At 38.7% G+C, this 17,465-nt stretch overlaps 1 protein-coding gene across 1 annotated transcript; it reads right to left on the bottom strand.

The window, feature by feature from the left end:
- Positions 1-4,845: 4,845 nt before the first annotated feature.
- npffr1l3 (neuropeptide FF receptor 1 like 3) lies at positions 4,846-16,084 on the bottom strand. Its single transcript, XM_017488427.3, has 4 exons — positions 15,927-16,084; positions 13,947-14,328; positions 12,687-12,786; positions 4,846-10,060 (listed from the first exon to the last, which is right to left on the bottom strand). Exons 2-4 carry the CDS (start codon positions 14,275-14,277, stop codon positions 9,115-9,117), a joined length of 1,377 nt encoding a protein of 458 aa, XP_017343916.1. The 5' UTR covers positions 14,278-14,328; positions 15,927-16,084; the 3' UTR covers positions 4,846-9,114.
- Positions 16,085-17,465: the final 1,381 nt, after the last annotated feature.

Genomic DNA, 17,465 nt, shown 5'->3' with positions numbered 1-17,465 from the left:
AAAGCCACCTACGTTCATTTCTCTACAACGCCCGTCTTATCAGCTATTTTGTGTTTGTGTATTGGTTGCGTAGGCAACTGCAGGCCACTTATGAACAACACATGACATGAATACAATCCATGTACAAGCGTGCAAACAACATGTCAGTAGCATAAGTGTCATTCTTTTACACCTTCGCACAGGTGAGATTAAATTTACACGCATCCAAAATTTACTTCGTTCATTCTGCGCAAGTTTCGGAATGCAATGATTTGTAACCGTTAATTAGCGTGTACACGGTATTAAAAAAAAGTCTACACACCCGGGTTAAAATGTCAGGTTTTCGTGAAGTAAAAGAACGCCACTAAGATCATTCGCGTCAGATATTTCCTCACCTTTAATGTGCAACTGCCACGTATACAAATAAAGTTTTTTTTTTTAAAAAAAAAACAACCAGAAACTTTTTAGAGAAAAAAATACAAATAAAATACTTACAATAACCCATGTAGTTGCAGAAGTGTGCACACCCCTACACTAGTACTTTGTTGAAGCACCTTTTGATTTTAATACACCACTCGGGCTTATTAGGCAACATTCTTTCGGCATGGTACAGCTTGACTTGGAAATGTTTTCACACTCTTTCTTCCAAAATCATTTTAGATCTGTCAGATTGGGCTCAACCCACTTCAGGTCATCTCACGGATTTTTAGTAGGACTGAGGTCTGGACTCTGGCTAGGCCATTCAAAAACTTTGATCTTCAGTTGGTGAAGCCGTTCCTCCGTTGATGTGGATGTATGCTTTGGGTCATTCTCGTGCCGAAAGGTGAAATTCCTTTTCATCACCAGCTTACTAGTGTTGCATTAAAGCTGACTGGTATTTGTAGCTATTCATGATTCTGTTTACCTTTATAAAAGCCCCAGTTCTGGCATTTCTACCAAATTAATTTGAATCAATCAGCTCTCTATATTGTGTTATGTCAGAAGATTAATTTCTTTGCTTTTAAATGAAAAAAAAAAATTCTGATTGTATTCCCCCTTTTTTTTATTTTTTACAAAATGTACCTGTAATCTGATTACTTTGTTTTTTGACTGTAACGGATTACGGTTCCCAGTGTTTTATATCCTGATTACGTAACCCTGTTACATGTATTTTGTTACTCCACAAACCTTGATGTTACTGTGCTCCATTTTGTCCACTTGTTGATGATGGCTTTTACATACATCTACAGATAGATAGATAGAGAGATAGATAGATAGAGAGATAGAGAGATTGATGGATAGGAATCATTTCCCCAGTCATCTAGTTTCAGTGGCTGAAGTGAGAACTGAAGATAGCTCAAACTCGTCTGGCTCTTTTTGACTCACTTGTGCAAAGAACTTTCTCATTAAACATAGAAATCATTTCTCAACAGACATTTCAATGCCATTCTAAGAAAGCGTACATAAATACTTGGTTTCTGAGCACCAAAGACGATAAGACATAAGCTGAAAGACAATAAAGCTAACCATGAACACAATGCAAAGACAAATGGAAAAGCACTCATGAGGAACACCGCAACTTCAAGCATGAAAACACATTTCACATAAAGCACAATGTACCTGTAAACAGCAGCGTGAAAGCATGCTGACAGCACTTGGGGCTTAATGAGAAAGCACTTCATGCAAGAAATGATGGTGGTCAGTGTGCAGCAATTTAAGTGCAATTGCTCATCCTGCATGGCTTTGCCATGGCACTGATAAATGTGAGTCATTTTCACTGAGGGTCTATTACCAGCTTTCTCATTGTTTGCTAAATGCTTCCACTGACCGTATGAGCCGTGAATCCGTTGTGTCATCTCACCTGGAGTAATCACGGGAAGTGAGTGATATTAATATAATTCTAATACGACTTCATCCCTCAATATGTCTCCTGTAGAAGTGAAGTTTATTAGATGACTGGATAAACGCCTGGCGACGTTTTTAAAATGCTGCACTTGTTTACTGTATAAAATGATGTTAGCAAAAAAAGGGGAAATCAGGTGGAAAAAAATGGAACCAATTAAGATTTTGTGTTTAATGCCTCTAAAATTCACCGGCAGTAAAACTGGAAAACACTGTGGCATGGGTACTTTATCTCCATCTATATCTTAATCTTCTTAAAGGTAAGACGATCATGGTGAGAACCCAAAAAAGAGGGTCACTCTAAAATGACAAGGGAATTAGATCTATTCAAATTCACAAACAATCGGCAACACTGTGATCCTGCGTAGACTATTATGATGTTTTATCTAAAGTAACGTGCAGGATTATATCAGGTGTGTAGATGATTCTTCTCATTTCACAATACTGGCTTCACAATTCCATTCTCAATATTTTTTAACAACATTTTAATTAAGAAAAATGATGACTGAAAAAGACTCCTTTTTAACCTCAGTTAGAGCTCCAAAGTCGGCTAAAATGCCCGGTTTCCGTGGCCTCTCTCTCAGGTACTATAGATTGCAGCGGCATGGGGCTGGTGTTATTTAAAAGCTACTGAAAAGCTTTTTTTAATGCTCTTTAAAAAAAAAAAAATAGAACATGGATGCATAACCGTTTAACCTATAATGCATATTGGTTGTTGTAATCCAGAGCTATCAGTCACTTCACAAGTGCAGATGATTGCTGGTAATGGCGCAGGCTCTGGTGTGCAAACAGTGCAATTGCATTAGATTCATAATTAACAGAATGATGATTTCCACGTGAATGTGGAATCACACATTTCCATGATGCTTTCACATTTATGCACAATGCATCTTTTCATCCCTAGTGTATACACATTTGTATATGAACCTATGTTTCCTACGTTACCTAAACATGTTAGATAGAAATACAAGGTCTCCCAAAAGTCTCCATACACAGGGGACTATGTTTACCAACACCACGTCGGTTGTGCCTTCGTCAGTGGATGTTTGTGGACGTTCACTCTTTTTTTTTTTTTAAAAGCCAACACATTTTTTACACAATGTAGAACTGACTTGTGTCCAAAATGCAAAACTATATGAATATATTAACATGTGAGTTGAGTATCATGTCTGTCATGTCTCACTTTTTATGGATTTCATTATAACTCATACTTTAGTCATTTTATTACTCATATCATAACTAGATATCCAATATCCATGATGCATCTATGAAAACAAGGAAATAGTGTGATCTTCCATGACACCGCACACTTCTAGCACAAACTCGGACATGTGATAAAGTGACGTCGGGATTATTACACAAGAAGAATCACGAATAAATAATAAAACGTAGAAAAGCCAGCATCAGGAGGACACACAAACAACAAAATAACCCACCTCCTGAATATCACGATGGCCCATGTACATTCGTTTTTTTAATTTTGAATTTTCACGTTAATAAACATGCTTCGAAACAACAGATGTTACAAAAGAAAATCTCTCGTATTTCTCCGTCGCGTGTTCTTCATGTGGTCTGATCATGTGAAATGAGCTGGATGCGTATCAGCAATTACTGCGTAGCTAGTAACGAGAAGGCTAGTTTAAAGATCACCATTAGTCCGTTACTGTATGTGATGCCAATATGGATGCTTTTTAAAATTAGGGTAAAGGAGGATCTGAAAAAATCAGCAGGATTTCCCCTACGCTGCGATTAAGAATATTTTAATCATTCAAAATGTTATTTTCATGTGTGTTTTTGAGGCCACAATTTTTCCGAACATTTGAATGCCGGACACTTTCCTCACACGTTCACAAATCTATTATTATGGCTTCGTCAGTTCCTATGGTGCAAATATGACCTCTGCAATTATTTTGTCAATTCACCAGATCCAGGAAGACTGCAAAAGTGGTCTGTGCTGTTTGTGAAAGACTTTTTTTTTTTTTTTTCAAATTGATTTGATGATTAAGAAGAGAAGGTGCTCCTTTTCACCCAAGAGATCGTTCGTATGATTACAGCTATTAGCGTTCGTTGGGCACCATGACTTCAGTATCACCCTTACTGAAGTGTCTGTTTTTTGTACAGGTACTGCGTCATCTGAACAGAAATGTGGTTATATAACATCTTATAAAATCAATAAAAACAGGCAGCAAAAAAAACAAACAAACAATACAATCATGATATTTTCTACACTCTCTTATGCTTAGTGTGCAAAAAACACAGACATTCACATAGTTATAACAATTATAGCTTGTGAGCTTAATACTTATCCTGATGGGCACTTAAAAGGTTTTGCTATTAATTTTTGGCACACACACACACACACACACACACACACACACACACACACACACCTCAGTATTGGGCATGCTTAAAGGATTTATTTAATGATCTGTTGCCGGAAAATCAATAATACTGGTATAAATGTTTAAATTTTTTTAAAGACAGCGAGAACAGATATAATGTCTAGAAGAGTTTTTTTTTTATTTCCAAATCTAACACACACATGACTAACCAAAACGAACTGATCCAGTTTAACTTTAATGATTGTTTAATCGACAACACTGACCACTTTTGCTTAATGTTTTTATGGAGCTGTCCATTTATTTATATTGTAAGTAAACTCAGACCATGCTGTGTAAAAATCCCTAAAACAGGTAGATAAGTGTACATCTCAGCATGACTAATGCAAACGTCTGACAGTGAACATAGAAATAGAGGTTTAACACAGGATATTGAAAACAGCTAATGCACTTCCTATATCATCTATAAAAAAAAAAAAACAACAACAACCTCGTGGCATCTAATATTTTATTCCATGGACATTCGAAAGAATGTGTGGAAAAAAGGAAACCAAATTTATATATATATATATATATATATATATATATATATACACACACACACACACACACACACACACCCTCGCTCAAAAGAAAAAAAATAATTATCCTCTTTTGGGAAAAACAAGAATATGGGCGCTCTAACTTTTGTGATGTGAAAGTTTTGTCATTATTTATTTATTTATTTATTTTATTAGAACAAATCCAAACACTGAGCATGTTTTTAAGCTCTGAAATAAGCTCTAAAAAAAACAAAAAAAAAAAACAAGTATTTTAGATCACATTGCATTTCTCTTGACTTTATGTACACGTGTGGATGACCTTGAAGTAATCCTAAAATAATCAGATTACATGACTTCCATATTGTGAGACGTGGACTACGTTTCTGATTGACATTTTTTATGAAGTAATTTGTAACTGTAACGGAATGCATTTGTAAAGTAACCCTCCCGACAGTGCCGATGTTTAAATGTATTTCACCTTTATGTTACATGAATGTTTATTATAAATGTAATATCAGTAATGACACCCCACAAATGACACCCCAGTCACTGACTCAAACTTAAGCACTTAGCACTTCTATGGAAATGTGTTTAATACTTTCCCTGTGAAAGCAACAAAAAGCAGAAATCCTATTCCATGTCATTCTTGGTTGTTGCTATTTGGTCTACACTCACTTCTGCTCCGAATTGGTCCTCTTTCCTGCTTAGCTGGGGGGGATAAATAAGCCCGGATCCCTCTCCTGGGAACATGTGTGTATTATAGGACATTGTGCTTCCACACAGTGACCCGTGGGTTGGAGAGAAGTAGCGCTGATGATGGCAATGGCCCATTATTTGGTCTATCCTACAGGTGAATGAGTCATAATCCATTCCATGGTAATGGCGCGCACTTTAGCTTTCCTTGGGTGCAATGTGACCTGGCAGCAGTCAAAAAAAGTCCTCGAGAAAGGACAAAAAAATGCAAGTCCTCGTCCATGTCAAAAACTTTGTTACAAAGGTTGTTCTTTGTGACTCAGTTTGTGTAGCGCTTCCGGGTCCGGGTGTATCACGAGAACGCAAAAGCAGACATTAAAAATGCCTTCATTTGTGTTCCGAAGATGAACGAAAGTCTTATGGGTTTGGAACGACATGAGGGTGAGTAATTGACTGACAGAATATTTGGGTGAACTATCAGCTTTACCTTTGGCTGTTACAAAACACCGATACTAGAGATTCCTTCCTTAAACGATCAATAATAATAAATAAATATCCCCTCACAAAACACTTCACTGTCAGCAATTGCACACTTGTATATTACTACAGACATGATAACGTATTAGAACGAGTATATTAATATAGACCTTGCAAGCAGAAATGCTGTCAGAGAAAACGAATCAACACCGTCTGGCCAATCTGAATCGAAAATGGTATACATGATTATCCCTCTAGTATTATATACAATGCGTGTTAAATCACCATGAAACATTCCAAATGAAGTCTGCTATCACAATATTGTTATTAAAAATGAAACCAAACAAACCATTAAAAAAAATTTTAAATACAGTGATTTTTTTCTTTTCGTATTAGCACATCTCACACAGCTTGTTGGATAATAAGGACACGCCTTTTATCTTGCTCATGCATTCTTCCAGCACACTGCGACTTTAAACTTCAACAAAGATGAACTCTATCTGAACGTTCCTAAGCAATATGTGACTGTGGCTTGTCCAATTAATCCCCCCTCCACAGTCCAAGGAGAACGTTTCAACCCTGTTCTTCATAGTCAGGGGTATGCTTAATGGGTCCACATTGACAGCGTTGGTGGACAAGCTGGGCGATACTTCTCACGTAGGAGGTGTCAAGTCAAGGTGTGGTACAAAAATTACCTTTCCGTGCTTCATAGCAATCAGGAAAACACTGTGTAGGTACAAAATATGACACAACACCATAATCAGGTGAGGTAATAGCCTCTGGAACATCATGATGTGATTTATACACCATGCAGCTGATGCAAAAGCAGTGAAAACACCACTGAGCTGAGCGGAATGTTGAATAATGTCCGGCCAACACCAATTGGCAACCCACAATGAGCATGGAAACATCTAATTGCAATACAACAGCCAGTGGTGCAAGCCATAATGGAAAATAAAACTTCTGCAACAAACAAGCAGTTCCACGTAGCAAGTCGATGGAGCAATCTAATTGTAGAGCTAAGACCTTTGCCCTTGAACTTCAGTTCCCAAATTCATACGGAATATAGAGTGGCAAAAAAGTATAACTATTAAAATAAATACCTATTTTCCCATCAGACGCTAATCTTTCCATTTCAGACCTGTGTTCACATTACCAACATTAGTGCTCAATTCCAAATTTTCCCTTCTGGAAAATTCTCTGTGAAATGTTTCAGTGGCTATTCAATTGGAACCCCATTGTGAATCAACACACACACCTTGAATGCTGGATAGTGTGACTCAGGTTGCTGTCTGTGTGGAGTTTCCCATGTGTGTGAGTGTGTTTTCTCTAGATTCGCTGGTTAATTGTCACCCCCTGAAAAGCTACGATAAATTGCCCCTATAGGTGTGAGAAGGCTTGGTGTCAATCCCAGGGTGAAGTCCTGCCTCTCACACAGCGCTCCCAGAACAGGCTCCAGATCTTCCAACCCTGAGCAGGACAAAGTGCTTGCTGAAGATGAATAAATAAAAGAGTATTGGATTTTAATGGGATTTCATAGTGAATAATCGCTCACGATGCAGTTATAGTTTTATAAATGAAACATTGGAATATAGTCTGATTTCTACAGGCTGCCTGTTAGATTTTTATGCATAAATCATTCATTTGATAAACAGTTTACATGGCATTCTATTATACACTCAGGTCTAAATGGATGTTTATGGGACTTTCATGGAAGACCCATGGCATCCTTTTGGATGCCAGACATTCATGGCTTTTGATGTCTTCTAGCAATGTGGACATTTTGGTGGGAGTGTCATGAATTTTCATGAGGTCCAATATATGCCACAAGAATGCACATTATCTCACACACCTCATAGCCCATCTATTTGTATAAGATTATTTAATTTGTATTGAACAGACCTGTCATTAATGCAATTTCACCTGTCATTACTGCGATTAGACCTGTCATTACTGTAAATAGACCTGTCATTACTGCTACTAGTCCTGTCAATACTGTGATTAGACCTGTCATTACTGTAAACAGACCTGTCAAAACTGTTATTAGACTTGTCATTACTGCTACTAGTCCTGTCAATACAGTGACTAGACCTGTCAATACTGTGATTAGACCTGACAGTTCTGTAATCAGACCTGTCATTACAGTGACTAGACTTGTCAATACTGTGATGGGACCTGTCATTATAGTGACTAGATCTGTCATTACAGTGATTAGACCTGTCATTACATTGACTAGACCTGTCATTACTGTGATTAGACCTGTCATTACTGTGATTAGACCTGTCATTACAGTGACTAGACCTGTCATTACAGTGACTAGACCTGTTATTACTGTGACTAGACCTGTCAACACTGTTATTAGACCTGTCATTACTGTACACAAACCTGTCATTACAGTGACTAGACCTGTCAACACTGTGATTATATCTGTCAATACTGTGATTAGACCTGTTATTACTGCAACTAGTCCTATGAATACTGTGATTAGACCTGTCGTTAGTGTGAACAGGCCTGTAAATTGTATTGAACAGATCTGTAATTACTGCAGTTAGACCTGTCATTACTGTTATCAACATAGCTTTCATTATTTTAACCAGGCTCAAAAAATACACACCAATGTTTACATTTGCTAATGGTTTTCTGATGCATGAGAGAAGGGAAAGCCAGAGCAAGGCAGGAAAAGTGAAAGGCTTGCTACCGAAGCTAATGAAGCACCACCTATGAATAATGAGTCTGGTGGGAAGCATATTTTTCTCATTTGAAAGTAAATACATTCATTTTGTTCTTATGTAATCAAAGATTGGACATTCATTATGTGTAAAACTAACATTATCACACTATTTGTAGCACTATAGGAATGAAAAATGGGTTGTGAGACCCATGATGCAAATACACAATTCCATTTATCCATGAGTTTATATTCTGTTACCTGACTGGTAAATTATGTGATAAATTATCTGCATCCAGGCATGTTAGGCCTGGTCTGCTATATACTTTACCAGTATGAGACTTGTATACAAAGGTCGTCTTAATAATACAAGCAATTTGCTGCTTGTTTTTTTTGTTTGTTTGTTTTTTTGCTTACGTTGCATTTCAATTTAATTTACATTCCTTTCCTCCATCATTGGTAGGAGTAACTTTGCTCATAGAAACCTGATGTTCAGCATCCATTATGACCATGTGCCTCGTTTGAGGCGGACCGCTCAAAGTTCCCAGGCCACTGTAGGTCCCGTTGGAGAAATCCTCTTGATGTCTTCCAGAAGCTCTCTTTTGATCGCTGTTCCTCGGTTTCCCCCTTCTGCCCCTGAGCTTCCCGTTTCTTCAAACACTCTCCTGTGATCCATCTCCAGACACACACAACCTGTTAGGTCATTGTCAGTGTAGATTTTGTTTCTTACTCCCAGGTTCAGAGCGTTGGAACTGAAAGCTTTGTCCAAGCGGGAGCAAGTCTTGTTGCCCCTCTTAACCCTCCTGAGACGGGCCTGTGAAGACCCGTCCAAGCAGCAGGATGGTCGATGAGTCCAAGCGGCCTGAAATCCGTGCCTGAAATTTTTGTTGTAGTAGCCATAGATGATGGGATTGACACTAGAGTTGGAGAAGGCCAGCCAATGGGAGACAGGAAAGATGTAACCTGTCAGAAGATCCAGTTGGTCTCCTTCAGGACGTGCATAGTCAGTCAGCAGCATCAAGGTCCACAGAGGCAGCCAGGACAGCATGAAGAGAAGGGCCACAACAATGAGCATTTTGATGACTTTGATCTTCCTGTGCGATACAGGTGACTTCCCTTGAGGAGTACCGTCAGGTTGCTTCACCTTGACCAGGAAGGTGGTCGAGTACAGTTTAGCTCCAATGCAGCCATACATAAGGATGATAAGAATGAGGGGAATCAGGTAAATATGGGCAAACAGCACTGTGGTGTACACTTTCCGCATCTCAGGCTCAGGCCAGGTCTCATAGCAAGAATAAAGAGGATACGTCAGGTTGTAATTGTCATCTTGAACCATAAAGTGGCTTCGTTCTTGCTGGACGGTCAACATCAGGACCGAGGGGAACATTATGACCAGAGCCAACAGCCATATCATCCCAATGATTGCCTTTGCCACAAAAAGCGTTAGTTTGGGTTTAAAGGGGTAAACTACACAGCGAAACCTTGGGTTGCAACAAAGAAGTGGGGAAAAAAGAAAAACTCGAATCAGTTATAGATTCATTTTTATAGTTTCTCACAAATTTGACAAATACTAAAACCCTTTCGTATCTATTCAGTAGAAGTTTCATTTCGAATCATATTTATAGATATGTACTTTACAAAAGGAGTTTTCAAATATTTGCATATTTAAAGCACATTTAAAAGCAACACTTTCATGAAATATATCCTTTAAAGGCTTCTTTTTTGTACTGTTTTCAATCGACAAAAATTCTGGCATTCACATTTAGCTGACTACCCTACTAACCCTGCTAATTACAGTACGTAGTGTGTTGAATCGGGTGTTGTTAAGCAGGAAAATCTCCAAACTCTGGTCTCAGGTCCTCCTGAAACCTCATGCACAAATACAAACTGTATTCTCCATAGGACCTACACTACTCCATAGGGCCTACACTACTCCATAGGGCCTACACTACTCCATGGGACCTACACTACTCCATAGGGCCTACACTACTCCATAGGGCCTACACTACTCCATAGGGCCTACACTACTCCATAGGACATACACTACCCCATAGGGCCTACACTACCCCATAGGGCCTACACTACTCCATAGGGCCTACACTACTCCATAGGGCCTACACTACTCCATAGGACCTACACTACTCCATAGGGCCTACACTACTCCATAGGACCTACATTACACTATAGGGCCTACACTACCCCATATGGCCTACACTACTCCATAGGGCCTACACTACTCTATAGGGCCTACACTACTCCATAGGGCCTACACTACTCCATAGGGCCTACACTACTCTATAGGGCCTACACTACTCCATAGGGCCTACACTACCCCATAGGGCCTACACTACTCTATAGGGCCTACACTACTCCATAGGGCCTACACTACTCCATAGGGCCTACACTACTCTATAGGGCCTACACTACTCCATAGGGCCTACACTACTCCATAGGGCCTACACTACCCCATAGGGCCTACACTACTCCATAGGGCCTACACTACCCCATAGGGCCTACACTACTCCATAGGGCCTACACTACACTGACTGCTCTTTTTTAGTATCGTAAACTAGTCCTTAAATAACAATAAAACTCTTGAAGGACTTAATATTTAATATATTTCAATATAAAGTGTGGTAATGACTGGAACTGTGGACATAATTGATATGTTATGATTAAATTTGGCAAATGCAGTGCATGGTAAATTATTTTTTTATTATAGAAAATATCCTTTTCTTCCCCCCTCCATTGTATGTTTCAGATGAAATAACACTAATTATGCAGTAGTGGAACTTGTCAGAGGATTTTAGTAGTGTTCTGTTTTTGTTAGCGCAAATACATTTGAAAAGAAATCAGGCATTTCATGTCCGGTTCTCTCACACCATATTCTCGACTAAAATAGTGTCACAAGTGTTTGGCTGTACTGTAGCTCGAACAAGACCAGAGACGGGGATTAATGTTGTTAAAGATAAAGAAATGATCTATTTAAGTCATTAACATGTCTCTTTGAAATCATGGTCTGTCTATAACTCCATCATGTCCTATTTGCCAGTTCAGAGTTAAATAAATAAACAAACAAACAACAACAACAAAATCAAGACAAATGTTAATGAAATAGCTTTATTTATACAACTTTATTGAAACAATTCTGTTTAAGATTTTTTTTTTTCATTTGTACTATTTTTTTTTTATTGTTTTAAAATTATAATGAAAATATTAACACTACGAAGTAACATATATAATATTGTGCGGTGACCAAGTGTAAGGCCACACTCAGAGACCCACTCATCCACTCCACTCCTTCCACAGCCATTTCCTGTGTGTAGGTTTATAAGCCACGTGCTTCATTAGACACTCTGCGAAGTATTGCCGGTTGACCTGTCTTACCGAGCGTTTGTCGAGCTGATTTAAGTATTGCGTCCTGTTATGACCTTTTTCCTGTGTTTTTGGATTTACGTTATGGATTACCCTTCTGTCTTGCTTGCCTGTTGGACTGTTTAACCGTTACTGATCCCTGCCTGTTTTTTTTTTAATACGATTGAGCCTTGTGTTTTAGATTTAGTGATTAAAAGCCTCTGCATCAAGAAAAAATGTAAACAAATTATCTTACGTATATATTTGATACTCTTATAATAACCCCTTCCTGCGAGATCTTTATCCAGGAGGCATTACCTAAGGTTCATATATAGCATTAAAAAAAGAAAAGAAGTTAATTTAAGTTTTCTTGATGAGGGTAAAAATGTAGATGCTTTTGGGCCGTTCTCCAAAGTCGTTTTATCTATGTGTTTACATAGGCCTATATGCGTTTTTTAAAACCTTTTTTAAACAAACAAAAGAAAAAGGTTAGGTTGTATTAATTAAAGTGTATCTAATTTGGTCAAATAATTAAAAAATTACAGATTACAGTATGGTCAGGAACACTTATATTACTTATACACACTTATCAAACGCATTTTGGTAGAACTTTCTCTTACAGCTTCTGCCATCATGCTAAATGGTGCATCGATCCAGAACGAGAAGCTATTAGAGGTAAGTGTTGAAAATGTCATACCAGTCTCTCATGGCTCTCACTTGTGGTGAGAAAAAAAATGATAGTTTGATAGTTACCTGTCCACTGAGATGGCCACCAGTGTGAAGACGGACGCACAGACAGACATTCCTTGCACAAGGCCGCTCAGCTTGCATATTATGTTACTGAATGGCCAGCCTGTCCAATGACAAAAACATTGAGAGTTAACGGAAGAGGGAAAATAATTACTCTTTTCATTCCTGCTTTTTCACACTTCAGGGTACATAATGTTACTTTATCTCAAGAAAATGAAAAGAGTTTTCACAAGCACCATTGCATTTTTTTCATATCAGGCACTAGATTCTCGTCATCTTCAGTAACCCCTTTAGCTTGGTCAGGGTTGCACTGGATCCGGAGACCGTGCACACACACAACCAACACGTTCACGCATACTTCGGGGAAGATGGTAAGAAACTGGAGAGCCTACAGTATATGAAACCCATGTTAAGGTAGGGAGAACATGGAAACACCACACAGAAGATAACCCACGCTCGGGATAAAACCGGGGACTCTGGATATGTGAGGCAGCAGCGCTACCCACTGTACCATGGTATGAAATGTCTACTGCAGGTATATCTCCCTCCTTGGGTGGGGGGGGGAGGGGGGGCTTGTGCACATCAATGGGAACATTAGCACCTCCTACTACTGAACAGATCTGAGTGGAGAGGTCAGACAAAGAGCAATCTTAAAGACCCTCATGAAAGGTACAAAAAAAAACATGTCCCCTAGGGTACCTGGGGATCCTTCCCTGGAACCAGTCGTGGGGATGATATCTGCAAACGCGCCCGTGGTTACAAGGCCACATACATAACCAAATTGATTTCAGACAAAGATTAAGGGAGACTCTCTTTCCACATGTCTTCAAGAGCTATGTGTTGAAAACCCTTTGCGGACCCCGTTTATGTGTGTTACTTGCCACATTATTACAAAATACTCTTCATCAGCTTGCAGAATTGTATCGTTTATAGGCATTGTGACTAGCATTTGTAGCACTCCGCTGTACTAGCCCTTAACCTATCATTTATGTTTAACAGTAGCCCCTTCATTGTGACTGTAGAGCTGTTCTTTCTACAGTTATCTCGCACTTGTTTCTGGAAACTTTCATTCTGCAGCACTTGGATCAACATCAGCTCTTTCAAAAGTTCTATACTTGCATTGGATTCTGTCTCACTAAATTGGGCGCTTGACAAATAAATAAATAAATAAATAAATAAATAAATAAATAAATGCATGTGTACAAATGCGACTAGAGACACTAGAGTTAGTTCTCCTTCCAGTCCTTCCAATAATACACTTGCCTGTTATGAGATTGTCCACCAAAGTGGTGGGAATGCAGAAGATGCCCACAAGCAGGTCACTGATGGAAAGGTTCAGGATGAAGATATTAGTGACTGTCCACATGTGCCGGTTCCTCAGGACTATGAGACACACCACACTGTTACCGATCATACAGAGCAGGAAGATGAACAGATAGGCCAGGACGAACACTGCAGCCATGCCCAGCGAGTGCTGGAAGTACAGAGAGAACAGGATCTCCTCTGTGAATCTGGTACTGTTGGTCATGTTAATGTCAGGCAGGAGATCTAAAATCATGTACACTGTGGGTAGCTCCAATGTCCCTTCACCCATATCAGCTTCGTCTCTCTCAGATTCTTCTTCTATGGGTTGAGAGGAGCAAACCTGACGAGAAAAAATACATACAAATATGAAAGGGAGAAGGAGAGATATCGAAACACTAAAAATGCAATTAAGAATAATCGACGTGCACACAGACTGTATTGTTATGTTATTGTTATGGATTTTCTATATATAGACTCACCGCCCACTTTATTAGGAATACTTGTACACCTGTACATTCATGTAATTATCCAATCAGCCAATCAGCCTCGTCGAAAGTGGACAGTTGAAGAAAAGACCAGGCAATGTTTTTCTGACCTTCAAGGGTCCCGTTTTGGTGAGCATGTAGCCTCAGATTTCTATTCTTGGCTAACTGGAGTGGCACTACAAGTGGTCTTTTAGCCCATCTACCTAAAAGTTCGACATATTGTGTCTTCTGCTCAGTACGACTGAAAATAGTAGTCATTTGAGTCATTGTCAGCGTGAACCAGTCTGGCTGTTCTTCACTGACCACACTTATCAAAAAAGTGTTTCCAGCTTCAGAACTGCCTCTCGCTGAATATATTCCGTGTAAACTCTAGAGACGCTTGTGTGTGACAATCCCAGGAGATCAGCTATGTTTTAAATTCCTATCCGTCATGCCACGGTCTAAGTCACCGAGATCCCATTGTTTCCCCATTCTGATTTTTGATGTGAACATTAATTGAAATTTCTGACCTGTGTCTGCATGATTTTATGTGTTGTGCTGTTGCCACAAGATTGATCCACGGTTGATTGGATAATTACAGGCATCTTAATCATGCGAGTGTCTTTCACAGTACACACTGTGCACTGACATGCGTATCATTTCAGCATTATCAAGATACTTGTCAAAATCTTAATAGGTCACGGAGGAGCCCAATCAATGTGATGATCATAATCAGGATAAGATGAATGAATATCAGAAGGAATATAAGATAACAATCAATGGAAAATTAACTGCTGGGTACTGCAAATCCCTCTGATTTTCTTGCATGTGATTTATGGTTATTATTATTTATTTATTTATTTATTTATTTATTTATAAGGCAGCTCCTTGATATGAACTTTTAAACTTTAGTATGAGTTTTAAACATACTAAAGCATACCAAAACATGTCTAAACTCAGTACAGTGGATACATTAATAGGATATTTATTTATTCCTATATACCAGGCTCAATCTAAGAATAAAAAAAAACAATAAATAAAGAAGGGCATATACGCTCAACACCATAATATATTTGATTGGAGGGTCATCACAATGATGCTTCAAGTCACACAGTTTGCAAGAATATTTGAAAACATCATTTTGGAGAACCACTCAGCAAATATAGAACTCATGAACATCTGGAATACACACATACCATAAATGAACGAACACCACACAATTGTGACATCTGACCTCTTGTTCAAAGAGCACAGGAGGATGCCCAGGATTTTGTTTTAAAAAAAAACCCCAAATAAATAAATAAATATCACGTTTCTAAGTCTCGGTAAATAACAACACAGCATTTCTGTAAGCTGCTACACTTTCTCCCACTGTGTCAGTGCTGTAAATGATGAACAAGCACAAAAACTTTCACTTTTAGCCGAATATGTGAAATATTTCCATTCTGAGGAGAAACAGAATAAAGATACCTACCTGGGAGATTTGAAATAGAAGAGTATAAATACTTGGTAAGGGGATAAAAGAGAAAGAATGAGTCCTGTACACGATGATGTTGATGGAATCAAGTGTCTCGGACTGCGCGCGCTCTGCCGCAGCGCCTGTTTAGGGAGTGCGCGCTTCCTTAGCCCCGCCTACTCATGTCTTGACCACGCCCACAATACAGTTGTCATTTACCGAAAAAAACAAACCCAGTTGAGAAATGAAACAACATATAACCCAGTGCCAGTACAGATCAGGACCAGCAGAGATGTTGATGAAGAGCCTGCTTCTTCTGATGATGATGATTAGTGTTTAACAATAACAACAGCAACAACAACAACAACAACAACAACAACAGTAATAATAATAGAAGAAAAAGAAAATATTGAATTTAATATCTGCTATTTAAATCATAGAATAAATATTCATGTACTGTAATTAACAACAACAAAACAACAACAACAACAACAACAACAATAATAATAGTAATAATAATAATAATAATAATAATAATAATAATATGCTATATCTGCAATTCTTTGTAGTTCTTGCACTTGACTGCAGTTCTCTGTTATACTACAATGATTTATATCAGGCACATTATTACTATTTGCACATCTACATTTACTGTAATCAACTGTAGATGTCCACTGTATCATAATACATGCATCATGCTGTTTAACGCTCTCTCTGTATACTGGGAAATCCAACCTACTGCACCATGACTCCTATTTATTTAATTTTAACCTAACTTCTGTTTCCATTACTGGTATGCATCTTATTGTTTACTTACACTGTTATCCTAACTGAATAATGCCGTAATGATAACCTAATTTATTACATTTAACTTATTTGCTATTTACACAACTGGTTGGATGCTGACTGCATTTCCATGCATCTGTACTTGTACTTAGTGATTACCACGTTCGCCTCACACCTCCAGGGTCGGGGGTTCGATTCCCACCGTGGCCCTGTGTGTGCGGGGGTTTCCTCCGGGTACTCCGGTTTCCTCCCCCAGTCCAAAGACATGCACGGTAGGCTGATTGGCGTGTCTAAAGTGTCCGTAGTGTATGAGTGTGTGTGTGATTGTGCCCTGCGATGGATTGACACCCTGACCAGGGTGTACCCCGCCCTGTGCCCCGTGCTCCCTGGGATAGACTCCAGGTTCCCCGTGACACTGAAAAGGATAAAGCGGTATAGAAGATGAATGGATGGATGGATGGATGGATGGTTGGCAAGTCACTGTTGTATAAAAGGGACACTTCAAACACTTCAGGACTTGCTGTTATTGAAAAATAATCCATTTCAGGGTGAGAATAATAACTCGATTTTGTGTTTTGCTGCACCGCAGCATTAGCATGTATTAACAGAAGAAGCAGATTAAAATGAAGACAAGCATACAGCATGATGGACTTGTTTATATTCTTTCTCGAAAGTCTTTTACTGTGTGTATATCGCACACCGAATAAGAGCGTCAACTTCAATATAGTTCTAATTCCTTAGATTTATATTATACTGCTTTTCTAGGCACTC

Source organism: Ictalurus punctatus, chromosome 16 (assembly GCF_001660625.3).
Source record: "Ictalurus punctatus breed USDA103 chromosome 16, Coco_2.0, whole genome shotgun sequence".
In the NCBI taxonomy this organism is placed as follows: domain Eukaryota; kingdom Metazoa; phylum Chordata; class Actinopteri; order Siluriformes; family Ictaluridae; genus Ictalurus; species Ictalurus punctatus.
Note: the sequence above shows the minus strand (reverse complement) of the source record. Positions and strands in the feature narration are given on the sequence as shown.